General features: G+C 51.1%; 1 protein-coding gene across 2 annotated transcripts in view; it reads left to right on the top strand.

Moving 5' to 3' along the window:
* reln (reelin) overlaps positions 1–27,841 on the top strand; it is a 129,481-nt gene that overhangs the window by 11,391 nt on the left and 90,249 nt on the right. For both annotated transcript variants that reach the window (XM_064342868.1, XM_064342867.1), the window contains exon 2: positions 16,961–17,068. In XM_064342868.1, coding sequence (XP_064198938.1) covers positions 16,961–17,068 — 108 coding nt within the window. The remainder of the gene's footprint in view (positions 1–16,960; positions 17,069–27,841) is intronic.

Below are 27,841 nucleotides of genomic sequence, written 5' to 3'. Positions count from 1 at the left end.
TCTCTCCTGAACTGATGGTGGAAATTTCAAAGTAGAGCTGGGCAATTCAAATAGGAAAAAAATAAAAATCTGGGATTGGTCTTTGAGGTGCTGTCGGCTTGAAGCACCTATGGCCCCACTGACAAACAGCATGTACAAAAAAAAAGTTTTGAATTCGAGAGATGTCGACCTCTGACCCTGGAAGCACTTCTCCCAGATGAGGAAGTGAAGTGGGGATGAAGTGCGAGTGAAGAGCTGGGGCTTCTGCAGAGTGACGTCAGACGCCTCCCTGTGGCGGGAGTGGAATGTTTCGGAGACGGGCCTTTGGACGCTGACTCATTCTGCCCGTCTGCGTTGCTGAGATTTTATCGGTCCTCCAATGAAAATGTCTACCTTGAGAAGACGGCCAATCCTGTTCAGGGACAGTCCGCAATCTTCCTGAGGTTCCGCTGTATGATCTGTACTTATTGGAGTTTGCCGTTGACCTCCGTTGGAGGACTCCGTGTTGGTTTATGGCATTCAGTGCCTGATGATTTAAAGATGCTGGGGAGATGTGAAGGACTGCTGCATTTACTGCTGCAGAGCAGGGCAGGATGATGGAGGGGGGGGGGGGGTGTGCGTGGCGCACCAGACAGACCTGTCACACCGTCGCCCCCGGAGACGTGAGTAATGGTCGGAGCGCGTGACAGACCTCACGAGAAAACTTTGGAAATCCGCACGCCCCCCGTTCTCTGTTGAAGAGCACTGACCCGGGGGAGACGAGCCCTGCCCCCCCCCCGGCTCGCAGATACGGCTCGGTCAAGCGTTGGGTGGGGGGTCGCTGCACTGGTCGCCTGTGACATGAAAAATGGCAGCAGTCACAGGACTGGTGGGACACTTTTATAATGTAGAAAGAGGCTTCTTCATGGCACCACCCAAACACTCAAGTGTAGACATGGAAACACTAGAAAGCACGATTGCTATCTGCTTTAATGGAGCAGTTAAAAAAAAAAAAAAAAATTAACTAACGGTGGGTAAAATGGAACCCCACAGTTAGAATGAACTAACGGTGGGTATTTTAATATAAAAATAACAGCGGTTATTTCTTCTTTCTTTGTTTTTTGGTTTATGTGCTTGGAGGACCCTTCCCTGGAGCCGCAGTCTCAGATGTCTGTTGTCGTCTCTGTTGCTGCCTGTAGTGGGCTGGAGTTCCCAGTATAATATGTGAGATCTCTGGGGAGGGTAGGAAAACAGACTCTGTCCTGGACTCTCTGCTCTATGTCTCTATCACCCCCCAAAACGCCCCTCCCCCCCCTCACCCACACACCCCCTCCTCTCCTCCCCCCAGGGGGGAAGGATGGGAAATTAAACTGGCTCTCACCTCGCACCTCTGCAATTACCACCAGCGCCCCTGCCTCAAACAGCCGCCTCTGCAGCCAGAGACACCGCTGACCCGGACAATGAGAAATACAAGGAGAGATATCACGTGAATCACGAAACGACGGTGCCAATACAACGTATTTCAGTCGAAACATGTTCCCGTGTGCAGTAAGCAGTCACTGCCCCCCCCGATTCTGACCTCGGGGGCTCACCTCTTGTGCTTTCCCTGCATAGATGCCATAAAGCCATGAGAGTATTTATAAGGATTTCACGGGATGGTTGTGGAGGCACCTCAGGATGCTCAGGCCTGGACGCAATCAGCATTCATCTGTAATTTATCCATTATTTACATCATCCTTGCATTTTTTTTTTTTTTTGTCAAATTTAAAGCCAAATTTTGATTGAATCTGGGCAGCTGTCTTTTCTTACCAGTGCCTGAATGAAAGAGCGTTTCTGGTTCGCATTTTAAAAGTATTTTTTTTGTCACTTCCTGCCAAATTCTCATCATTGCGGTTCACGAAGTTCGGTGGAAACAGCAACGGGAACGCATTCCAGGAACTGCCGAGGTTTTCGATGGTCCCGGGCACAGATGCTTCCGGAACTGTTTTTTTCTTTCTCCAGTGGAAAAGGGCCATTTGGGTAACGGCAAAGAGTGGCTGCCATGGGAATTGAGAGACACCCCCCTCCCCCTGTCTCCTCCTCCCCCTCCTCCTTCTCCTCTGTCCATCAGGAACTGAGGGTTTTAAGTGGTTGCTAAGCGGTACGAGACGTTGGGGGGTGTGCTGTAAAAGCATTAATTATGGCAATGAGCGCGATCTCGTTAGTCTCGGCCCGGGTGATTAAGACTGCGTCTCGTGGGAGAAGCTCCCCATCGATCAGATGCCTGCCGTGGCCTCCAAAACTAGCCTTTTAATTAGAAATCAATCCCCCACTCAGCGCTATAGATCTCCTCATCGCACGCCCCTCTCTCCCCTTTTGTTCGGCATCCGTATAAAAGACAGACGAAGGTGTTTTTAGGGCTCGACTAAAGCAAATGCTTTCATTTGGCTGCTATTACCTGCAATTTTCGTGCCAGGAAGCGACGGAGAGTTGTCAGTATAAATAATGCCCGCAGCTCTCCTCCTGTCAGTAATTTTGTGTTCGCCAGCGTTTTTTTCCCCTAATTTTCAGCTGTTTCGTTTTTTTTTTTATTTGTGTGATAAAGCGAACCTTCGCTTTCGTCCCTCGCGCGGCGGGTAATCAGAGGAAGAAGCGGCGCTCTCTCGGGCTCCTCAGACTCTTTCCTGGCGTGAAAGTTTGTCGGGCGTGTGATGTGATTGCTAAGCCGGGAGAGCGCGTTTATAACGAGCCCCCCCCCATCTTCAGATCCCTCCTCTCCGCCTCTCGGCCTCGTCCGGCGGGCGCTAATTCGGGGAGACGAGACGAAGTGCGGAGGGAGCGGGAGCGCGAGAGAGACGGGTTCACTTTGCTCACGAGGCCCTTCGGGAAGCGACGGCTGTATTATTTATGCTGAAGCTGTTACGTCCTCGCTTTGAGGAGCGGAGGGGACGGCTGGCCTCGGCCGACGCCCCGGAGGCGTCCGCAGCCGCTGTCTGGGGGAGCTCGGAGCGTCGGAGGGGAGAGGCTCGCGGACGCCGCTCGGCTGTCTGCTCCTCTTCGCCACGGCGACGCTCGGCGGTGCGGCTCCACACTGTCCCGAGCGCTCTGTCGCGGTGTCGGCGAACTGGTCGGGCCTGTCCAGGGAGGCTCGGATACGTCACGGTGTTTGGAGGGGGCAGGGGATGTCAATGTTTCGTCTCAATTCGAAACGTTGGCTTTCTTACGATGCAGAATCTGTTGCGTTGTCTTGCAGGGGGCTGGATTTGGCAGTGTGCAATTTTAACCCTTTAAGGTGTAAGATCACAAGTATATGTGATTAGAATGTTCGTAACTGAACATTCTAATGCTAATGTGACAATCACTACTGGTAATTGAAAAAAATTGATTTCTAGAACATTTTTTTTTCCAAAAACTCATTAAAGGGTTAAATCTTGGCCTATGGGGGGGGTGGCGGCGCTGGGTTTTATCTCAGCGACTGCAGGGGGTGGGATTTATCAGGATGTCGTTGTGTAGTTTGTCTTGTCTGGGGGGGGCTGAGGTCTGTTTCTGTGAGTGGAGGGGATGGGATTTATCAGCGTGTCATCTGACAGGTTGGCGCATCTGCTATCTGTCACGATACGAGAGCAAAGACAGGTGCAGAAACGCTCCCCGGTCTGAGAGCGCAGCGAAGCCAGCGAAGGGTTAACCGCCAGCGGAGAGGAGATGCTCATGTGGGTGTGGAGCAAATAAAGTTCATTACAGACCCAACCCAGAAACTAAAGGATGAAAAATAGATGACCGCCCCCCCCCCTTCAGACAGACTCACTACACCCTCCCTGTCTCTGATACAGCTTACACATCTCCTGCACTCTCCCTCTATCTCTATATATAAAGCCCTCCTTCACGTCTTCCTCCTCTACTGCTCATATTAAACTACTCCATAACCGTCTTCTGCTTTTAGGGCTGCAGGCCTCTCTGTGCCCCTCACATCTGGGACGTGTTCACTGTCCTTCCCAGTGTGTTTCGGTGCTCTATTAGCTGCATTACCAAGGGCAGCTTATCTGAGTGAATGAAACCCTCATTAGGTCATAAATAACGCCCTTATTTACGTTAGTCCTAATTCATAGTCGTTATTCATTTTCTCGTAATCGTTCGAGTGCCTCGTTGGACGGAGATCAGCCCTGTGTAGGTTTGCCTGCCGGGTCCGGACGGCTGTGGGGAGGAGAGGGATCGCTGAAGGGCTTAATGTGTGGGTCAGGCCGGAGAGAGAGGCAGAGGGGAACGTGGATTCCAGCGGTCAGCTCGTCCGGGAAGAGGGGGACGCTGATTGATGTTGAGGTTTTCGTCTCGGAGCTCGTAAGCCGCTCACTTGCAGATGTTGGACGGAGGAGGAGGAGGACTAGCTGGTCTAAGCAGCAGTTTCGAGGACTGTGCAGGTGTCCCGAACGCAAACTTTGCATCGCGTCGTCGTTTTCCATTTTCACCCACGAGAACTTGTGATCCTGCTCATGAAATGGAAGGAATCGGCGATAAGGAGAGGCAGAGAAGGGAAGTATCGTGGGAAAACTGAGAAGATTAAATGTTGCTTAATAGAGATAAAAAAAGAATTAGATAAATTGATGCTGGTAAAATTTGCTTCTTATAGTCCTAAAATGCTATTTTACTATCTGTGGTATTGGCCACTGCTTCTCACGCATTTGGCAGAAGTCATAATGCTCTGTCTGCTCAGAAAATGTTTTTTTTTTTTTTTTTTTTTAAATATAAATACAGTCCATTCAGGGGCCTGAGAGGAAGTAGTCCAGCTGTGGGGAGTGTGGGGGTCATCGGGACACAGGGGTGGTGTCCCTGTTTGGGATATCTGAGGCTGTTTCCCTGGAGGGGTGCCGGGTGGTTGGGAACAGGTCAACTGAGACACTCTTCCTGTTTCCTGTGAGATCATAGCTTCAGGACAGGTGTGAGCCAGACAGGAGGGAGATGAGGACAGGCCCTGTTTTATTATTTTTTTTGTACCCAAAGGCACTAACATGGAAAAAAATCTGCTCTCTGTTCACTGCATTAATTCCATGTGGATTAGCGCTCTATAATTCTTGCGTTTATGCATGCGTGTGCATGTGATTGCATGTTGCTAGTGTGACATGTGGATTTGGATGAGTATGCATGTTTGTGGTTGCATGTGAGAGTATGATAATTGTGAATATGGCCATACATGCACACTGTATGTGTATTTATGTTGAATTACATATGTTTGTGTGTGTGTGTGTGTGTTTGTGTGTCATTGCATGTGAGTGTGATGATTGTGTTTATCCCTACGTTACGGCTGCACCACTGCCGACGCCGGGTTTGAACAAACATGGGGTTTTATTCGCGAAAAGGCAATGAAAGGACATACAAACAACCATGTGCTGTAAGGGTAAGAGAGAAAAATAGAGAGAGAGCCCCAGAACTCCAGTAGAGCTCCTTATACAGGCACCTTCTCCTGAGGAAGGGTTCTCACGGGCCTCCGACAGGTGTGTGCAGTTCTGAAATAAAAAAACAGCTTGACTCCTTGCGGTGCTCGTGGCAACAAGCCCCCCCCTCCCCCCCCGACCGGAGGCCGGGGTTCGTAACGCCATGCATGCCTGTATGTACAGTATGCGGGCTTGTGTGCAGAGAGGGGGGGCTGCTGGGGCTTGTGTGTAGAGGGAGGGGTGCTGCTGGGACTTCGGCTCCTGTGTCAGTACCCCAGTAGCCGTCGGCCTGTCTGTTCTCCGCGAGGTTTTTTTTTTTTTTTTTACTGCATTCCTCGCATTCCCATCGCGGAACGCTGGGCTCCCTCCCGCCGCGGCGAGAGCCCCCTGCCTGTCACAGAGAGCGCGTCCTTTCCCCAGTCCCTGTGCGCACTGGGGGTTTACTTCGTTTGTTTCTTTGTTGTTTTTCCACCATCTGTGCCTCCCGAGTCTTCGCTGCGCCGCCAGCCCGCTGCAGCTGAAGCGCGTTCTTCTCTGGGGCGCTCAATCACGTGTGCCGGTGACCGCTTCGGTTTCCGCGCTACGCGTACGGGAAGGCTAGCACTGATTGGAGGAGAGGCACCGACTGCTGCGGGTAGCATGTGACTGCCTGCCCGTCCGTGGATGGGAGGAGCTAACGCAGCGGTAACCATAGCAAACTGATGCCCGCTCTTCCCCTGGTGGGGTGAAGCCAATTACATCACTCCAGCCATAGGCAACTGAATACATGATCCAGGCCCAAACATGATGCCTTGGCTAAAGTACCCATCATGCACGTGCGGCTGTGGCCTCTACCGGATGACCCAGGAGCTGGGCTGTGGGGATTCGCTGCATGCGCGGTGTTTCTTCAGTCGGCACATGGGACCGATAGTGGCTCCCAGCAGGAAAGGAAAACCAGCTCACCACGCAGCGCATTTCCACTGTCAGAGCGACGCATGGCAAAGACAAACAAAGTAAACGAAACGTTCGCTGGAGGGTAGGAATTGTTTGGTCGGAAGAAATTTCATCACTGTGCCAGAGTATCGTCAGCAGGGGGTCTGTGGACAGTCAAATATTAGCTTGTAGTTGCAGTTTGTGCTCTGTGGTCACGGAGCAAAGCTGTAACACATGGGTTGCAGGTTTAACTCCGGAGATGCTGCATTGCTGCGCTGCCCGCAAGCGAAATACTTCACGCGAATAGCTGCATAATGGTTAGCATGCAGAGCGTAATTGCGTCTCATCCAGGCTGGCCCTGAATAAAGCTGTCGGTTGGAGAAAACGAGCGGCGTGATGTAATCCAGATGTAACGCAGTTGTTCCCGTGGCACATCCTGAACGGGGGACTCGGGATGGCTGTTCCCCGCGGGCTCGGTCCCTGTCATCGCGAAAAGTTCCGTCGCACGCCAGCGGGAAGAGCGGCTGCTGATGACCATCGGGGGCGAGCGCGTGCAGATGGCTCAGTCACGGTCACCGAGGAAGCACGAGAGAGAAGAAGAGACGAAGACTGTCTCCGTTTCCACCCCTCGTACAAGAGAAATCCACATGTTAATGACAAAGCCTCTAATATACATACCAGCACATGCTCTTCTTTATTATATATGCTGGAAATACCTCTGTAGTCTGGATATTAATGACCACATTATAAAGGCTGGATTATAATCTCAGAACTACTAGTGGCCAATTTAATGATTAATGATAGAATGATTGCATGCAGGTAGTGCATGTAGGAAATGGACAGTAAAACGGCAAATAAATGGTATGTAGTGAACTTACCTTTTCAAATGATTAGATATATTTATGATTAGCTTGATTTCCTAATAATAACTGTTGCAACTCACTATGCTATATACTTACATGGAATTATATTCAAACAAACCAAAACTATTACCTATTTCCAGGTCAATACCTAATTACTAACATTGTTTTTGCTAACGTTCAGAATCTGTAAGCGTTAAAGCCTGCATGACTAGGTGATATCTGGCTCTGTTAGCCCATCTTTAAAGCTCTTATGTTTTTGGAAGCTGTGTTTTTGGTTCAGTTCCTTGGCAGGACACAGCAAGTGCACTTCAGCAGAAGTTTACCTCGCTTCACGCTTTTTTTTGAAAAAACTGGGCTTTAGAGAGTTGAGGTAGCAGTGGATAAAAGCCCGGGCCCAATGAGCCGATGAATAATGATAAAAGCGTGATGTGATAATTTAGTATCAAAGACGCCCCTTTAGAGACAGAGAGAAAAGCCTTTGATTCGTGCAGAAGGCAGCAGGTTGGAATGAAAAGACCCAAGGAGGCTCTCTGTCCTCGTCCTCATCCTGCTTTCCGGAGATAGACGCTTTTAAAATGTCAAGAAGCCTGTTTTTTGTTTTTTGTTTTTCAGTTTGTCTTTTTTTTGAATTTTTAATCAGCCCTGCTACATGCGTAATGGGCATTAGCAGGAACACTGTGTGAGCTCCGATGCACAGGCGCACACAAGCACCCTGCACACATGCATACGAGTGAGATTTTTACCAGATTACTTGTGAGGAACAAGCTGTTGATGACAGAACTCTTCCTTCACTCGCATGTTTTTGTGCAGCTCCTGAGGATAGAACCAGTTCAGTCAGTCAGCCCCTCCATAAAGGGCTTTAAATTGGACCGGTCATTGCAGGTAGTCTACCAATTATAGTACCACCCACAAGTAGTACACACACACACCCACACACACACACACAGAGTACACAGTACACACACACACACAGTACACAGTACACACATCCACGTGTGCTAATACACAAACCACACACACACACACACGCACACACACCCTCATGCGTACTCAGTCCCAGTTTGGTGCTGGTTGGTGTGCGGTGTCCGTGGCGCAGGGTGAGCGGTACGTTTGATAGCTCTGAGGAGCGCGGCGTTCTCTGCGGCGCGGCGGGCGCTGTCTGTGAGCCTTCGCCGTGTCGGCGAGCGGGGGGCCGGCCGCCGGCTGTGGCGGGCGGGCGGGCACCCACAGCAACAGATGGCGGTGCCAGCAGGGCGGGCCGCCGCCAGCTGGTTATGCAACGGAATGACTGGGCTCAGACCCGGGCCGGGGCAGCAGCGAAATGGCGCATGTGCCCGCGGGAGCGCACGGAGACGCACGCGCACGCGCTTACACGTGCACGCTCCTGATCACACAGGATAAATCGATCGGCCTGCGTCCTGCCAGAGATAGTGAGTTCATTGGGGCCAGTCCGACTCTGGAGCGAACCAAATCGGCCGATCTGCGTGTACTGACGCCTCACCAGCACGGAGAAGATGGAACAGCCTGCTTTCCCATCATGCCCCGCACAGGTGACTGACAGTTGAACCTGGGAAGGAAGAAGGGGGGGGGGGGATATGGCACCTCGACGCAGCCCTGGCTGTGGAAACAGATGGACAAAGAGCAGCCAGCCTTCATTTCCTGCTCCATTTATACCCGCCCGTGTGCCAGAAAGAGCGCCGTGCAGGTCAGATGGTCAGCTGTCCGTGTCCCTCCCCCGCCCCCGTTCCATTTTCAGGAACTGAGAATGCTTTGGGCTACCCTAGAAAGAGTGGCGGTAAATACGCACGTCTGACAGAAGAGCGCAGGATGAAATGAGCGGGGAGGTTAGGATACGCGCTGTTTCTGTTTTCCCCGTCGGTGGGTTCGTCTCGTAAACGGGTCCTGGCGTACGGCGGCGTGGGGGGCGTGGGGGGCGTGGGGGGCGGGGGAGCGGGGACGGCGTGCCAGGTGCCTTAGCGCGGCCGGCAGCCGGAGGGTGAGTGATGTGCGGGTGGCGGTGCCATGCCGTGCCACGCTGTGCCACGCTGTGCCCCTGTCGCAGCGCATCACGCTTCAGAGCGGCTGATTGGCTGCCCGCACCTGTGTGAGGTCCGCCCGTGACGCAGAGGGGCTCTGGCACGGTGCCACCCCGTTTGACTCTTACACACCCCGTTTCAGTGTGCCACCGTCTCTGACAGGACCACCCATGTGACTGCCAAGAGCCAAACTGTGGCCTCACTCATTAACCATTTAGAGTGCAGGATCACAAATATGTGATTAAAATGTTCTTAACTAAACATTCTAATGCTGATGTAACAAGCACTACTGGTATGAGAAAGCAATGGATCTCTACAACACTGACTTAGAATGTTGAGAAAACATTCCAAAAAACCCTACCCTTCAAATGGTTAATTGGGTTTATTTTTTAGTTCAGTTTTTTTTTTTTTTTTTTTTGATTGCCTGTAGTCACAGTGTGGGAAACTGGGAGCTGCATCAGAGTTCTGAGTTTTGTTTTGTTTCTTTTTATAATTAATTTTCATTACTTTAATCAGTGGGAAAAAAAACATCTTAATTGACCATGACATTTTTGGAAATGTGTCATAAAAAGTGTGTGATAGAGTGCCGGGGAAAGAGTTTGTCTGTGCTTGTTGACTGTTTATCAAACAGCCTGTGAAGGCCATCTACTCTGTCCGTGTCTTAGCAGATTCTGGGCTCTCCCTGGGTTTATATTCACAGAACAGCTTATGAAGTCTCATATGGGTCTGTGAAGGCCCTAACTTACAAAGAAGAGGCTGAGTTTTCTTCTTTGGTTCCAGGAACAGAGATGGATTCTTGGCCGTTGGAGGTTCGCGGATGTTTCAGCATGCAGACCCTTTATGTGAAGCAGACCAGGGCATGCCTTTAGATTACTGCTCCTTTCCTTCGCGGGCGAAACCCCTCTGCTTTGCTATTGCCTAAGAGTGAGGTCATGTGCACAGCCTCTGCCAATGAGTGTCGTGCATTTCTTTTCTCGCTGAATTTGAAATGTGCCCCACCGTGGTGTGAGGGCACCAGCGGGTCCTTCCCTGCAGCGCGTTTGAGAGTGCTGCTCTTTCTCTGTGACATCATGTGCGTTATTAAAACCGGGCAGGCGGTGTAATGCACAGGCACACTTCAAGTTAATGTTCCGTTGGGTTTCCACGGCAACGTTGCTAGCAGGGGGTTCTGTTCTGCCCTGATTGATCCTTAATCCTACTGCCTGGTTTTTTTCCGCTCGGTGGAACCTGGAGCTGGGCTACGGTCCTCCAGAAGAAGGTTCTAGAATGCTACACCGTCACTGCTGGGTTTGGCCCGATTTGAAAACCTTTAGTTTTTTTACTTGTTTTCCTCAGATTTACTTGGATTAATCGTCATGGTCATTGAAATCAAGCAGCCAATTGCTGATGGTTTTCAGTCTTTGCACGGCGCTGGTTCTGGGTCTGTGGACTTCAGGCTTTCAGCTCATGTCTCACAGGTACGGCAGCACCCTGCTCTCTGAACCCTGAGCCCTACGAGGTCATCGCCTGCGGTTTGACGCGCTCCGATCTCAACTCGTCACAGCCGTGCAGGCCTCCCCGCCGGTGGCTGAATTATTCGCCCCCCCCTCTCTCCTCTCATCCTGCAGGGCACTGGGGAGTGGCCCCCTGGTGTCTCTCCCCCTCTCTTCCACACCCCTCCCCCTTGTGCTGCTGTGTGCGTGCTGCAGAATGGCCTCGGGCTGGCTGATCCTAAAGCTGTCTGTCCATCAGAGCCTGCTCCCCACTGTCAGACAGACCCTCCGTGACCGTGTGCCCTGCGCCCTCTGCCAGAAGCTCTCTAATGCAATTCACACTGACTCCCAAACCACCCCCATCACTTAAGCACACACACACACACATACACACACAAAAGCATACACACGCATACACACACACACACACACACACACACACACACAAAAAAAAAGCATACACACGCATATACACACACACACACACACACATATGAACATACACACAAAAGTATACACACACACACACAAACTATGCACACATGCACACACACACACACACACATGCACAGGTTCTCTGAAGTACAGTTCTGCTACTCTACTGTAAGGTGCAGCATGTCCTCTCAATCTCAGCTATTTACTCGCCCCCGACCAAACACAGCTGTGCCCCACCCCCTTCTTTAAACGTGGAAATACAGTACCACTCTCACATCTCCTCAACACAGCACCCCCCCCTCCAGCCAATATCTCAAATATGGCACTACCCCACACCCCTTGCACCTCTTCTCTCCCCTCCCCCTGGTGCAAATGCATCCCTGTTCTCTGCTGCACCACCCCCAAATCCCCATTGCACCCCCTTTCAGAACAGAGACGGGGGGGGGGATGACTGTGGCACCCAGAGGGATTAGGGGGTTTTGTGTAAATCCCTTCGACCACCCCGCCCCCCACTGCTGCAGGGGAGAGAGGGCTGGGGGCGAAAAAAGGAAGCCAAATGTGAATTTGTACAGTGCTGAGGCGTACAGGCGAAACGTCAGATATGGTTGCCATTTTATTCTCGTTGTCTTTACTGTAGACATGCCAACCCACCACCGAGGCCCGGACACCTGGTCCTGCTGTCCGCTGCCCCGGATTATTAAAGATTTAAAGAACCCTTACCACCACACTTCTCTTACGCACTCCTCTAACCTGCCTGTGTTCTGCATTTAATTATTCATTCATTTATTTATTTATTCATTTATTCATTCATGTATTCCTGTTTTGCTAGCCTTGCATTGTTGTTAAGTGCTAAAACGGTGAACTCCAACATTCCAGTAAGGTGTTGCTGGGAGAGTGATATGAATATTAACGGAACAGGTGCCAGTTGTAACCTAAAAGGTCTTACAAAAAGAGGGGGTGAAAGAGCGGGGTGGGGGCGGGCTGGGAACTGGGGCACAGGTGAGGCAGGGCGGTGAACACCTCCGCAGGTGTCAGACGGAAGCTTCTGGTAGCTCTACGGGACTCTGCGCGCGGCCCACGTTGCTCTCTCTTTCATATCTCCTCCTTTCTTGCTCTTGCCTTTGTGAAGGCGCTGTGCCGCACGCAGCCGGGGATGCTGGGAAGGCCCCCGGCCCATCAATAGTTGAGCAGAGCTAGCGCTGTGTGCGCTGGTAATGAGACTTACCAGATCACCGCATCAATATTGCATGGTGGAGCAGGGGCTGGGGGTGGAGGGTCGGGAGCCTGTGGGGGTGTGGGGGTCCCGGTGATGTTGCACTGTAGCAGGTGGTGGGGGGGGGGGTGGGAGGGATTGGGGGGGGGGGGTGATACCTGACTGCACGCTTGGTTTCGGGCTCTCTGGGGCGGAGTTGGGGGCAGGTTAAGTAAGAGGAAGCGTGGGTGTTCAGGGGGCACGAGCGTGCCAAGGACCCTTGTGAGAAGAGGCTGCAGGAGGGATTAGGGAGGGTGGAGTGCTCTTGTGACTGGCGCCGGCGCCGCCGCTGAGTGGGCCCGTCTGAGCCAAGCGGCGCCCGGATCAGCGCTCCGAGGAGCAGCCCGGATCAGCGCTCTGAGGAGCAGCCCGGATCAGCGCTTTGAGGAGAGGCCCGGATCAGCGCTCTGAGGAGCGGCCCGGATCAGCGCTCCGAGGAGCGGCCCGGATCAGCGATCCGAGGAGCGGCCCGGATCAGCGATCCGAGGAGCAGCCCGGATCAGCGCTCTGAGGAGCGGCCCGGATCAGCGCTCCGAGGAGCAGCCCGGATCAGCGATCCGAGGAGCAGCCCGGATCAGCGATCCGAGGAGCAGCCCGGATCAGCGCTCCGAGGAGCAGCCCGGATCAACCCTGCGCCCGCTAACGGCAACGCTTTGAAAAGTTTTTTAACTCCGGAGAGAGAAAAAAAAAAAAGGAAAGCGTGCTCCACTTCCACTTGGCCCAGAAAGCGCGGTTATTGCGAAGTTCCGGGCCAGCGGACGACCGCCGTAAACAAACGGATCTTGCTTTTAGCGGCTCTGCGCTCCACCGCTTTCATGCCGCGTCTTAAGGCTCAGCGCTCTCGGCTGGAAGGGCGCGTGGAGGACGAGCGAGGAGAAGTTTGGGTTTGTAGTCAGTGGTAAGGGGACACATTGGAAGGTAACGCTTGCAAAGGCCAAAATTGCTAATGCTTTTCAGAGAGTCCGCGATGCTAACGAGATGTCAGCCATTGGCTACAAACGGGGAGCTTTCTTCCCTGGGAGACGTGTGATGTCACCAGTCCGCCCCTTGCCACACCTGCGTGCCTTCTCTTGCCCACTTCCTCTTTGGGCGTCGCACGGGAAGGCGGACTCGCCGTTAAATTTGGCCGCCCCGCGCAAGTGCGGAGGAGCCACGGCCTCGCGACCGCTCGTCCAGGTGGCAATCCGATAACGAGACCCAGATGTTCGCGGCTGAGCGACTCCTCCCTGGCAGATGTTGAACAGCTGGCTGGCTTTCACGGGACTAATTGGGTTGCGTTAGCAGTTCCAGTCAGGGAGGTTTTCTTCCCCCTTTGTTTTTTTTCTTTAGGCAGGGGTCAGGGGTCAGAGAGAGGGGGTTCCTCAGAGACGGCAAAGGCAGGCGAGGAACATTAAAGGCTTGTTTTTTTTCCTAAAAACCCTGACCTCCTGTTTTAAACATGAACCTGCGGTGGAAAATACCCTACAGGTGCGCGTGCTGTAGCCGAACAGGGCCCGGAGAGAGTGTGCACACGCTGCCTGGGTTTTTCAGTCCTCTGTTGTGCTACAGCGAGCTGCATAGCTCCATTTCCCCCGAAAGGAGGCTCAGTAAATAATTTAGATTATGTGCATTTTTATGGATCAGGTGGAGCTCTCTGCGGACTCCTTCCCCCGAACTCCGCCTCCGGTCTCTGTTCTTGGGTTTGAGTGTCCCTGCGACCCCACCGCTGGCTACCCCACTCCCCCTGCCTCCCCCCCGCCCCCTCCAAACCCACTTCACGTGGTGCAGGTACACCGCTGTGTGGGACCTGAGAGAGGGGGGGGGGAAGAGGGGGAGGGAGCTTTTAAAACACCTCTGAGTGTAAGGTAACCTCTAAGACAGGTCATCTGGAATGTAACATTATGTTTTTGTGTGTGCATGTTGGTGTGTGCTTGCGTGTGTGTTCATGCATGTGTGTGTTTTAAAATTAAAAGGGAGCATGTCCACATGTATGAACCGGCATTAGTATGGAAAGATTAGTATGGAAAATCAGCGGTTTCTACACTCCCCACCTAAAAATAACCCTTTATTTTGAAAGGTCAGGAAGTGTCAATCAGGGTGGAGAAGAGAAACAGCAGAGGAAACGCCTTTTGTCAATCTCTTCTGTATTCTGAATCTCCTCTGTATTTTAAATCTCCTCTGTACTTGATAGTTTTTAGCAAGTGATGTCGAGTCCCACCAAAGACAATACCACCATAGGCCTTTAACGTGATTAAGTTGGAGTCAAATTAAAGGCAGGCTCACCACTGCTGGTTTTGAAAGTCTAGAATCTCTTGTGTGCAGACACATTTACGGGAACGCAGGCAGATTTTGTTCTGTTGACAGAAACCGCAGTTCTAACTGCTTGATACATCGCCTTCCCCACGCCGTGTCCTGCCATGGGCAGAGGCCCACACTGTGAGGAATTATGGCCTTTTTTTGGTTATAAAAGCCATGAAATGAAAGAGAGGGAGAGGAGCTTAGAAATTTGGATAGCATACTGAGAGAGCAGTGATGAATTATTGAGACTGCAATGTGGGGAGATGCAGAGAGAGACAGGGAGGAGGTGGGATATGTGCTTAATCCTGGGTGTAACTCGGTCTGACTCCATCTCTCACACACACACACACACACACACACAGACACATAAGCTATACACCCTGAGACTGACGGCAGACACAAAAACAAAAATATTTGCCCACAGATGTGAAACACACCCCAAAAAACACGCGGTCAATAGAGACGTTCAGAAGCAAGCCGCAGGCGCACAGACGCGAGGCACCAGCCGCGGGGAAGGGCTGTCAAAACACCCAGATTTCCACAGCCCTTCCCACAATCCTCTGCAGCTAAGCAGACCCAGCCCTCGGTCCGTGATTCAGACATACATTTGGATTCCATTACACTCCCCCCTACCCCGGGTCTGGCCCGTTATGTGTCTGTCTCCTTGTTTTTGACATAGGGTGGGTGGAGGGGATTCAGAAACATGGGCTAGTTTTTTATGAGACTTTCTTTTTTTTCTTTCTACTCATTTCTGGTGAGGAGTATTTTCTTTTTTTTTTTTTTGAACCACTTTCATTCCGCAGTATGCGATCTGTCTGTATGACACAATGCCGGACCATTATCCATTCACTCAACCGGCTAGCAGTGCTCAGAGAAGCATTAAAGGGAAAAAGGGAGAGAGCAACGAGAGGGGGAAGAATGCCTGTTGTTAAGAAGAGCCCATTCAGTCCATCTAGAGTCCTCTTTTTGGCTGAGGCTGATGGATGTCTCTCCTGGTTTTTTTTTGCTGCATTGTGCCGTATTTACCGGTAATGAAAAGAGCCCTGCAGCACCGGAGCCCGTTTCCTCCTTGCGGTATTGTTTCATGCTCCGCGGGTATTTTTCTACCGGGGGAAAGAGCTTTCTGTAATTGGCCTCGTCGTCCCCGTGAATGCCGCTCGCGCAGTCCTTATGTGCGGCCGTTGTGTAGCGCACAGCTCTTCTGCAGAAAAGCGCTGCCGGTGTTGCACCATGGGATGTCGGAGCCGTGTTCAGCGGAGGGAAGGATAGCGGAGAGGGATGACTGACGGTGCGATTGTGCCAGCACAGGGTGCAGAGCTGGCGCACAGCGTTCAGAGATTTAGGGCAGTAAGTACACTGCGGGCGCAAGCACAAACCGTCATGTGCTGTGCAGGTAACAGGGCCCTTGAGGTTACCTGTGCCTGTGTGATCTGTCCTGCTGGCACCGGGACGCCTCATAGTTAGAGGTGCAGCATGGTGTTACCGCCATCCTCCGCCCCGTCTGGCACCTGTACACACAGCTGGCGCTGACCCACCCCCCCACCCCCCCCTTCCGCATGGATGTCCCTGAATCACTGCTCTCCTTAGTGCCGTGTTCACAAGCAACAGGACAGGTGTGTTAAACACTACAGCCGGTCTCCACTGCTCTGTGTGCAGTGGACCTGACTGTGTCGTTACGGTACCCACACACCGCCATCTTGGGACATTTGAGATGGGAGGCCGTGTGCTGAACTGCTACAGGGGATTCTCAGTGGTCATTTTCGTGACTGTGTGTCATTTTCAGCCTCAGAAAAAATCTGAATTTTAAGTAAATGTGTTTCATATCACCAGCATTTCTACAAATATATTAACATTTTTACGTATTTGCATTATTAATACATGGAGTAAGGGAGTTTAATTAATAGAAATCCGTCTTGTTCTGTATGCTTAGAGATCTTGCAGAGATTTCATTTGTACCAGTTGTTCTTGGGCTCTGCATTGCAAATCTCTTTCGAATAGTTTATGTACATTTCATATACTGTATATCATATCATTCCCTTCTGCACTTCATGCCTGATGGGACCAAAGTAACAATTTCATACCAGTACAATTTTCACATTGCATTGTATCTGTAGTAATGTTGGAGACAGTGTCATAGTGATGTGGATTATGCACAAATAGAAAGAGACTGTGTGCTTTTGTGTGTTCGCATGTGTGGATGAACTAGGCTTGAGTGCAAATCATGACAAAATGATGGGGATTAATCTCTTCCCTAGATTCTAGCGGAGTGATCTGTCTGTATGAAACATTTGCGTTCTACATTATGCATTATGCAGTCTCTCATTTGCCCTCTTATCTGTCTCTCTTTCAGTGACCATCACCACCAGTACGTATTTCGATGGTCTGCTGGTCACGGGACTCTACACTTCTACCACCGTCCAATCGGCTCCCATTCCCGCCCCGGCTGCCTTTGGATTCGGTGAGTGTACCGTACAGTGCAATACAGGAGAGCTAGCACTGCCATACAGTGTAATACAGGAGAGCTAGCACTGCCATACAGTGTAATACAGGAGAGCTAGCACAGCCATACAGTGTAATACAGGAGAGCTAGCACAGCCATACAGTGTAATACAGGAGAGCTAGCACTGCCCTACAGTGTAATACAGGAGAGCTAGCACAGCCATACAGTGTAATACAGGAGAGCTAGCACAGCCATACAGTGTAAGACAGGAGAGCTAGCACAGCTATACAGTGTAATACAGGAGAGCTAGCACTGCCATACAGTGTAATACAGGAGAGCTAGCACAGCCATACAGTGTAAGACAGGAGAGCTAGCACAGCTATACAGTGTAATACAGGAGAGCTAGCACAGCTATACAGTGTAATACAGGAGAGTTAGCACTGCCATACAGTGTAATACAGGAGAGCTAGCACTGCCCTACAGTGTAATACAGGAGAGTTAGCACTGCCATACAGTGTAATACAGGAGAGCTAGCACAGCTATACAGTGTAATACAGGAGAGTTAGCACTGCCATACAGTGTAATACAGGAGAGCTAGCACAGATCAGGTGGGATACGCCTCTCACTGAGGCACACTGGTGGTGCCTGGAGAGCAGGCAGGGTTGGTTACACGGTGGCTGATTTGAGTGTGGTGTAGGCTAGATGCTGGGGTTTTCCAGTACAGAGCTGGAGCAAGGCGAGTACGAACTGGAGCCAAAGCTGGCTGACCCAGTACAGCATGACTGTGGTTTCATTGCATGACGTGCTCCCTGAACTGCAGCCCATGATGTCACACTCAATTCTGATCGAGACTACTGTCTGGTCATCGTCTGTGGTCCAAGGCTGAGATCTTGAAATTAGATTAATATTCCTCTGGTTATTTGCTGTGATCAGCGATGACCATGTGCTCTTGTCTCAGGTTTGGTGCCAACATTAGCTTTGCAGTGTGCCAACTTTACCCGCAGCCCACAGTTGAATGTAGACGCACAGCAAAGCCTGCAGGCTGAGCTGGAAAAGGTCAGCATGACAGGAAAGATCATGAAACAGCGCCTGGATCTGGAACAAAGCAATCTGGCCTGTGCTCAATGAGGAGGGGATCTTACGACCCAGCATAGTTCCAGCTCTGCAGTGAGAAAAGGGTATAATGACCCAGCCTGGTTCTAGTTCTACTGTGGGAAAAGGCTATAATGAGCCAGCCTGGTTCCAGCTCTACAGTGGGAAAGGGGTATAATGAGCCAGCCTGGTTCCAGCTCTACAGTGGGAAAGGGGTATAATGAGCCAGCCTGGTTCCAGCTCTACAGTGGGAAAGGGGTATAATGAGCCAGCCTGGTTCCAGCTCTACAGTGGGAAAGGGGTATAATGAGCCAGCCTGGTTCCGCTCTACAGTGGGAAAGGGGTATAATGAGCCAGCCTGGTTCCAGCTCTACAGTGGGAAAGGGGTATAATGAGCCGGCCTGGTTCCAGCTCTATAGTGGGAAAGGGGTATGATATAATAGTCAGGATGTGAGCCTTGCCTAGGTGCTTCCACAACCAAAACCACATTGATTAGACAGGATGTGTTGTAGCCTGGGTTTGGTTTGTTTGTATAATTATTTTCTATGTGATGGTTGAATAATAGCATTTAATATGGAAACAAAGTGTTGAAATAGACCACGAGACAGCACTTTGCAGTAAATGCCGGTTTCTATACAACTAACATTCATAAATAGCAGGGCCAAAAAATGAAACAATATTAACAACCCGTCTTTTGTATTGTGTAGACATGTAAACAATGTAAATGATACTGCAAGTGATCTCCGACTCGCCTTCCAAGCCCCATTGACCACAGTAATGCTCCCGCAGTAATTCTCACCGCATCATTATGCAGTCTGTTGATACTGAAAAGCACTTTGGTTTTCTCTGTGAGTAATAGTCTCTGCTCATGACCGCACTCAGTGCTATGGAACATACAGGGGTCAAGTGCCAGCATGTTTTTCAGTCTTAAGATAAGGGTGATTTTGAGGTTGACTTGTTTACCGGCTGTTTACCTCTTTTCGCATTCCCTCTGGTATAAAATTGAATTTTGAGGGAAGTGGTGATGGTGTTCACTTTTATGAAGTTTACGTGTTCAGTGGTGTTCAGAGTGCTTAGTTCTATACGACGTAATATTGATTATCTGGCATTGGCAGCTACCATACTGGTCTGCCTCATGGACTTCTGTTGCCTGCTGGCTGGTGCTGGGGGTGGCAGTGCTCAGTTATTGCTTGGATAGTAGACCCCGGGGAAAACTTTCGGCTTTTGCTGGAAGTGACGTGGGAGCAAGCGGGAAATGCCGTCTCTCAGATGAGCCATTAAACCGAGTTCCTGACTCACTAGGCCTGAATCACTAAAATGCATCAGTCAATTATCACGAGTGTAGAAGTGTTAACCATGACGCGCCGGTTGAATTCCCAAACTGGCTCCGTCAGTCGGGTCACACAATGAATCCCCTTACAGCCGGTTCGGCTGCTCACTGCCGTGCATACCCCGCGCACCTTCTTCTTCTTCCAGGTCATTCTGGGTAATGTATTTCTCAGCTAGCCTTCCTGGTTGAATAAGTGTTGATAGATGCATTGGGAAGTGAAAGAGTGGAGCCACCAGGGTGGGTGACGATGGGGAAGACAGTGGGGGAGGACGCTGGAGCCATGCTTTCCCGCCTCCAGCTTCGCCCCGCGCTTCATGTGGCTCGCTATTGTTCCTGTTCTCCGTATTCTGTGCCAGTGTGGTTTAGAGAAAAAAACAGTTCTTATTTATGGCAGGACTTCTTCATCTGGGAAAGGCTCCAGGTTGGGACTGCTGGAGATTCCGTCATCCCGTCTTTATGGGAGAGCGTCTTCAGCAGAGTTAATACGTGACTGGAGGATTTGCTGCAGGGCAGGCAGACTAAGTGTATGTTATTTCCTGCACATATGGCCGTGTCTCTGCTTTACAATGCACCTATTATGAGGCAGAATGGTCCTATTCTTCAATGTCCGTCTCTGAAAGCCGTCCCCTGTGCATTTTCACCTGTGGTGGATGAGTTCCAGGTAGTGAGCCAAGCACCACAGTCTGAGCTGTGAGGGACTTTGCACTGAATCCTTCGTCCTCATTCTCTCTCCCCCTCTCTTTCTCACTCTCTCTTTCTCCCTGTACATTTTGTATCCTTGAAGAATTTCTGGAGCTGAACATTTAACCAATGGAACCAAAATTTTAAAAAATCCCAATTATTAGCCAAACATGAACAGAGAATTGGGACTGAATCACAGATTTTAATTTTGCCTGCCGGATTCCGGTCAAGCCCCCAAATCCCAGAATTCCCCTCTATGTGTCCTGAAGAATATCGTCCTGTATGTAAGGACAGTAGAGCGGAGTAGTCCACACTCTAAGCTTATTCTAAGAGGAACCAGTGCCCCAAGCTATTTTTTTCTCTGAAACGGTACAAACAGGCAGTAGCGCCTGAGGGCTTGGCGAGAGCTCGGTAATTAGTCAAAAAGCAACATTGAGCCGTGCTGCTGGAGAGGCCCTCTGATGTAGGGGAACGCTCTGTCTGTGCGCTTCGGTCAACGGTGAGGCTGCATACGACGCAGTGCTTACTGCAGTGGAGGAGGAAGGCCCAGTCTGCTGCTAATGGAACCTGTTAAGGGCTGAACCGCTGCCACCAGCGCGTCAAGGCCTGGGGGCAGGATCAACAGATTGCTTAGTGTGGGGGAGGGGGAGGGGGAGGGGGGGGGGTGTGTGGTTGGCGCTCGAGCGTGAGGGGGGAGTGTCACCTGCCGTCTGTCTCCAAGATGGCCTCCGTGCGCCCGTGCCCCCAGCGGGCCGAGGCCCCGCACCGCGGGGAGCGTTCCGACGGGAGAGCAGCTGGAGGCGGGGGCGGGGGCGGGGGCGGGGGCGGGAGGGATTAGGGACATGTGGGACGCAGATGTGTGGTGTGGTTGGGAATTTCAGGAATTCCCAGCTTTGGTTTACGCATTGGATGAGCGCGCCAGACACCGCCTCCCATCTCCATTTCAACTGGCCAATCGAATCGCTGCTTTCAGAGTCTTCGGTCGATGGTTTGGACTGGCTGCCATGTTTGTGACCATTGAGGGGAGTGACCTGCCATGTTTGTGACCACTGAGGGGAATGACCAGACCCCCTGGCCCCGTTTGCAGACAGCACCCGGGAAGACGTACGACGTGTAAACGGAGTGAATTTCTTTTTGTGGGTGAATGTAGTACCAGCATGCCATGAGCTCATTGTTTCCAAGGATAGAAAGACAGCTGTTATGCAATACCTGTTACACAATCGCTTTACATGCAGCCGGGAGAGCAGAGGCCCAAAGGATGGATCTATGCTAATGTGCTCGACGCATCAATCTCTTGCGCGTATTTCAGAATGCTAGCGTGAACGTCAGCGCAACACGTGACCACCTTCTCATTTGGAGAAGGTACGTTATGCATCACGCTGCCTGTGGCACACGGGCATTATGGGAGATGAACCGCGCCTGCGCCTTGACGATGCTGCTGTGGTGCGCATGGCATTGCAGCTGCAGCGTAGGCACCGTGGCCGGGCAGCGGAGCCTGGGCAGTGCCCGCTGTGGCAGTGCCCGCTGTGCCCGCGCTGTGGCTTGTGGGAGAGAGTTTTACTGCCTGGATGTGTGTGAGGAGAGCGAGGCACCTGACACGAGGCCCGAAACCCCGTCTGTACTGCTCACGGCAGGGCAGGGTCATTTATTCTATTTAAGTCACCGTTGTTTTTTAAATTTAATTTATTTGCTGCATTTTTACTGCAGTTGCTTTTTTTACTTTATTGTTTTTAATCGTTGATTTCATATGCGATTTGTCATAGTTAATTTTTGTTTCTGTAGAGTTTCTTTGGTAATTTATTTTGAACTTTCCATGCCCAAAAACCATATTAGTGTGGGTCGAATTCAAAAACAAGAAGGTTGCGCGCAGTCTAAAATGAGAACGCTTCCCTCTGTTGTAAAAGAGCAGGGCGGTCCCTCCCTCCGTTCCAGCATATCTGAGAGATGAAACTGGATGTGTTGCCATCGGGCGGTTTGGGTTGAAATGAAAATTGAGAGAGTGGGAAGAGAGACAGGGTGAGGGTGAGGGAGAGATGAGAGGCAGGGTGTCTGCTGGGTAATGTGGTCGGAGCTGCGGTTGGCTGCAGACAGTGTGACGGGGTGCCGGGGGCCTGGGGGGTGTGAACGCCAGCCTCGGGCCCCGTCAGGAGTTACTGCTGTCCTTGGAAAACTCATAAAACAACTCGAAAGAGACAGACCAGGAGGCTCGGCCTTCTTTCCTGGATTTTTTATTTTTTTTTGTGTTTTGACTTGAACTTTTTAATATAACCTTGCTGCCGAAATGATTAAATAGCCCCCGGAACGTTCCCTGTAAAATCGTACTTGAGTCGGTCTGTTTTTTGGGGAGACTTTTTTGAGAATTGGACACCCACTCGTTGTGGGATTAGACGGCCGGAGCGGGCGGCGGGGAGCGCAGGGGGTGCGGGTGGCGCAGGGAGCGCAGGGAGCGCAGGGGGTGCGGGTGGCGCAGACGCAGGCGCAGTCGGCTGCGGGTTCCTCGGCTCTCAGAAAAACAGCGGCGGCGAGGCGGGACTGCGACACGCGCCGTTACCACGGCGAGGGCCCACCGCGGAATGCTGCGGCGCGGGGAGAGAGAGCGTAGAGTTCCGCCAGCCGAGACTGCGAGGTGGAAACACATTGAAGGGCGGGGCTCAGAGACTGGGGTGCGTTTGGGGGGGGGGGGGGTGTGTGTAAATCCAGCGTGCTTTCCCTCAGATTCAGCATGCAGACATGCTCCTGTCTGCCGCGCTGTCTTGCCCATTTTAAGGTTATTGTGCAGAAAGGTGCCGGTCTGGCAGGGGAAATGGAGACAGAGGTATGGAGCAGATCTGGAAAAGAGATAAAAACTGATACTTTTCTGACGGAATCTAAATTTAGTCTGGAGCTAATACAGGACACGTGTAACGGAATACGGAGGGCTTGTGTGTGTGTGCATGGGCGTGTGTTTTGAGTGGGTGTGTGTGTGTGTGTGTGTGTTTGTGTGTGTGTTTTGAGTGGCAGTGCGCATGTGAGGGTGTGTGAGTTTTCAGTGGTTGTGTGTGTGTGTGTGTGTGTGTTTTGAGCGACTGCATATGTGAGAGTGTGTGTTTTGAGTGCACATGTTAGTGTGTTTGAGCATGTGTGTGTATATGTTATTCTTATGTGTGTTTTCTTGTGGGGGTGGGGGGTGGGTCTGCTGCCACCCACTCAGCCAGAAAGCAATACGAGACTGTACTGACTCAGCTGCTGGGGAATTTCGATTGCTTTGTTTTTTTTTTGCTTCCAGTTTTATTCCATTAGAGGATCTTTGTTTTCTTTCCAGAAATCTCCCTGTTCAAAGGAAAACTGTACAGTTTAGGACTGACCTTTTTATCCTGGCACCGCCTCTAATTTATCTTTTATTGCTTTTTATGTGTATCTCCAGCGTTATTCATTCACTCTGGGTGCCGTACAAAGGGCATAAAAACCTTTTTTTTTTTTTGTCCTGTACAGAAATACACTGAGGCATCCATGGCAACAGAACTCGTGGCAACCCACACATTCGGTGTGTGTAACTGAAGAAGAGAATTTTATTAACAGAGTTGAGCAAGTCCGTAGTAAATGAAATCAGGACATGTGCGGACAATTTGTAAGTGCAGTACTTCATAACCACAGGAAAGAAGGCTTTGTCTTCGACATGAAGAGATGCTGAAGTACTTGTGGTTCTGATTGTATGTTGCCCTTTGGGCAGCAGTGTGGTAGAATGGTAGTAAACTGGCTTCGTAAGGCAAAGGTTGCCAGGTCGAATCCTACCTTGGGCACTGCTCTTCTACCCTTGGGCAAGGTACTTATACTGAATTGCTTCAGTAAAATTTCCAGCTGTATCAATGGATTGTATGTAAAAAAATGAAGCCTATGTGAGTGGCTGTGGGTAAGAGAGCCTGCTAAATGGCTAAATGTAAGATGTATGCATGGCAAAGACACTATAGGGTAGCGTTACGGTTAGTTTCACAGTACAGCTGCGCACTTAGACGCGGGAACGGAGAGAGATTCCTTTCTGACTGATTTTCTAATTACTTTTCTGACGTTACATTACATTACAGGCATTTAGCAGAAGCTCCAGCGCGACTCGCACAGCTTTTACTGAGCATTTACATTGCATCCGTTTATACGGCTGGATATATACAGTACTGAAGCAAAGCAGGTTAAGAGCTTAGTGCAGACGTGCAGATGCAGTGATGCCTCCATAGGAGAGTAGGAGAGGGGAAGCGGGATGGGGGGGTAGGGGGGGGCCTTGTGCAGAACAGGGAGGGAGAGGAGGGGGGTGCTTTATCACTCCCGGTTACGCTGTGTAATCGTTGTCTCTGTGCTGAGTGCTGAGTCTCGGAGGTTCCAGTCAGTGACGGATCGCTTGTCAGGCCGCTCTGGTTCGGTTTAGCCCTCGTTTGCATATTCGTGTTTATCTCCCCCCGCTGGTGGGCGCGCGCGGCTCGATCCGGGCGGGGTTTCGCCGCTCAGGCGGTTTACCACCTGTTTTCGCGACGCAGCCTTCGTGATCGGCGACGGTGTCCAAATGACGGATGGATTCGCGCGCTCTGATGAGATTAAAATCGCCGCAAAACTGGCGGTGGACGAGGGGGTCAGAGGTGACACGCAAACGACGGCGTGCGCACACGCCTGCTCGAGCGCATTCACACGTTCACACAAACTCTCTCCTTCTTTCACACTCCCTTACTACATCTTCACAGGTCATTTCTAGGAGCTTGCTGTTGAGTCAATACTTCGTGCGAATAACTCCGGTAAACAGGACTCAAAATAATGTCAGCACTATGTTTAAACGTGTTATTTTGAGAGCACAGATATGTTATCTGTGCATGGATGTGTTTGTTTTTTTTTTATGAATAGCATATGAATATCCTGAGAGATCCTGGCTTCTGTGTGCTGTTTCACAGGAGCGATGAGGGGAGTGGGGGGAGAGAAAAAAGTATAGATAGATATGGAGGGATAGAGAGAGGAATGAGGGAGGATGGCAGAGAGGGGAAGGTTTCCCAGAGGAGAGAGGAGCTGTCAGTCCCTCTGAGACTTCAAACACACAGCAACTCTGTGATCAGTCTGCTTCCTGACTCCACACTGACAGCTCTCTGACTACACCGTTTACACTGTGTGCTGACTCTGACACACACACACACACACACACACACACACACTCTTACACATACACACGTGCACACACACACACACGCGTGCGCACACACATGCACACTCATGCATGCACACACACATGCAGAGACTCTTAATCATACACACACATACAGTGCACACACACTCTTGCTCGCACAAACACACATGCACACACACACAGACATGCACACACTTGCACACACAAACACACACACACGCACATGTACACAAACAAACCCTCTTATAGGCAATAACAAAACTGATGCTGATGCACTCTCACACAGTGATGCTCTCCACAGCGAAACACGCTCACACAGGAACTCGACGCTCATAACTAATGGAGCAGAATTGTAATCAGAAGGTTCCCTGCTGAGTTTCCAAGTAAAGCACTGCCACGTTGCTGTAAAGTGCTGCAAACCTGAATTAATTGCTTCAGTAAATATATCCAGCCATTAATATTAATATAGTTTTTTATAAAGTCAGTAGCCTAAGCCGCGCTGGATATGGATGCTTGCTAAGTAAATACATACAGTAATGTAATCAGTTTCCTGCTCAGACATGGGGCTGGTTATCAGTATGCAGTGCATCATCATTTACTTGACATGATTTGTTTTCAGTGCCACAGTTCCCATCACTGTTAATCTCTCTTTCATTCCTCTTCTATCACTCCCTCCCTCTTTCGCACTCTCTCTTCCTCTGTCTACCCCTCCCTCTCCCCCTCCCATTGTCCCTTTTCTCCTCTCTCTTCCTCCTCTCTCTGTAAATTTCCCCTGCTCCTCTCTGTCATTCTCCTTCTCACCCTCTCTCTTCTCTCTTTCTCTCTGTCCCTCTCTTTCTCTCTCTCTCTCTCCCCTTTTCTTTCTCACCTTCTCTCTCCCTCTGTCTCTGTCTCTCTCTCACCCCCCTCTCTCCCTCTCCCTCTCTCTCTCTCTCTCTCTGTCTCACCCCCCCTCTCTCCTCATCCCTCTCTCCCTCTCTCTCTCTCTCCCCCCCCCACTCCCTCTCCCTCTCTCGTGCTGGCAGGGACTCGCAGGCACAGATTGCAGGGTGTTGACTGTGGCTGTGTCACAGCCTCGGCTCTGCCTCGAACCCGCAGCCTCGGTAAGCTGACAGGTGGCTGAGCGTCCGTGTGCTCCCAGCGTCCAGCGGGGCCCTCGAGCCGAGCCTCCTGCCCTTTCCGCAGATGCGCACGCAATGGGCGCTCTGCTCTCCTCCTCTCCTCCTCAGTCCTTCACCCCTGTCTCCTCTTTTTCATTCATTCCTTCATCCCACACGCTTGGGGGGGCACAGGCGGGGGCGGGGGTGGCGTCTATATGACTGAGTGGGCTTTGGTAGTGAACTCTGTGAGGCTGAAGGGATTGTGTTGTTGATAAGTGGCTTAGTGCATTTCCGAACCCCCAGTGCGCCACACCAGAGCATGTGTGTGTTTGTGTACATACGGTATGTATTTGTGTGTTGGTACGTGCATGCATGCATACATATTTGTGGCTGCATATGTAGGTAGCACAGTTATGTCAGTTTGTGCTGTACATGTGCGAGTATGTGTGCATGCACATGCGTGGGTGGGAGTGTGGATGTTTGCTGAATGTCAGTCTGTGTGTGTATATGTGTTGCTGGGTGCAATGTTCCAGTCTGTGTACGTGTGTGTGTGTTCGTATGTGTATGTGTGAGAGAGAGAATGACAAGGGCCCAGCCAGCCATGTGCTGGAGCTAATGGCAGGTTTTTTGTTTTTTTTTGCTGTAGAAGTGATGCAATGCTCTATGAGACAGACCCATCAGAATACAATAGAACTACACAGCATAGCTTTCCTTTGAAGTTGCTTGAAAATAAACTGGCAACCAAATAAATTTTACCCGGAGCTTCTCATACATTGTATTATGGTGTGGCAAAAGCAGTGTTCTTGTGTGTGTGTGTGAGTGTAGTATGTGTGTGTGTGTGTGTGAGTGTAGTATGTGTGTGTGTAGTGTGTGTTGTGTCACTCTTCTAGCTAGAGAACAAGGCTTCAGGCCTTCGACATGAAAGCAAATGTATTTTCTGAACTGCATGTGTTTCCCTTGTCTGTCTCTGCTTTTAATTTCCTGTCATAAAACTTGTTTAGTTGCAACATAAAGGAAGAAAGACGTTGTGGTGACTTGTCCCCTCTGAGTGGGACAGGCCCGCAGATGGGGCTCTGGGCAGTCACGCGGGGACACGGAGACGCACGCGGGGGACACGGGGGGACACGGGGGGGACACGGGGGGGACACGGGGGACGCACGCGGTTCCTCTCGTTCCCGTTCCGCCGGTTTCCCGAACGGGGCGCACTTTGACCCCGGGGCCGCCGCGCCGAACCCTGAGCCGTTATCGCCAGGTCTTCATTCCGCGCACGGGCCCTGCTTTCACTGATCCGCCTGACCGGCTCTCTCTCCCGGAGCGACTCGCGTGGTTTACATCGCGCCCCTCCCCTCCGTCCTGTCCGCGCATACAGATGGATGCTTACCGTCGCTCCTCAGGCCTCGCGGGTCAGGTAGCGGGGTCGCGTTCCTAAAGAGCGCGGACGGTCGGCTGGC

Source organism: Anguilla rostrata, chromosome 7, assembly GCF_018555375.3.
Source record: "Anguilla rostrata isolate EN2019 chromosome 7, ASM1855537v3, whole genome shotgun sequence".
Classification (NCBI taxonomy): domain Eukaryota; kingdom Metazoa; phylum Chordata; class Actinopteri; order Anguilliformes; family Anguillidae; genus Anguilla; species Anguilla rostrata.
Note: the sequence above shows the minus strand (reverse complement) of the source record. Positions and strands in the feature narration are given on the sequence as shown.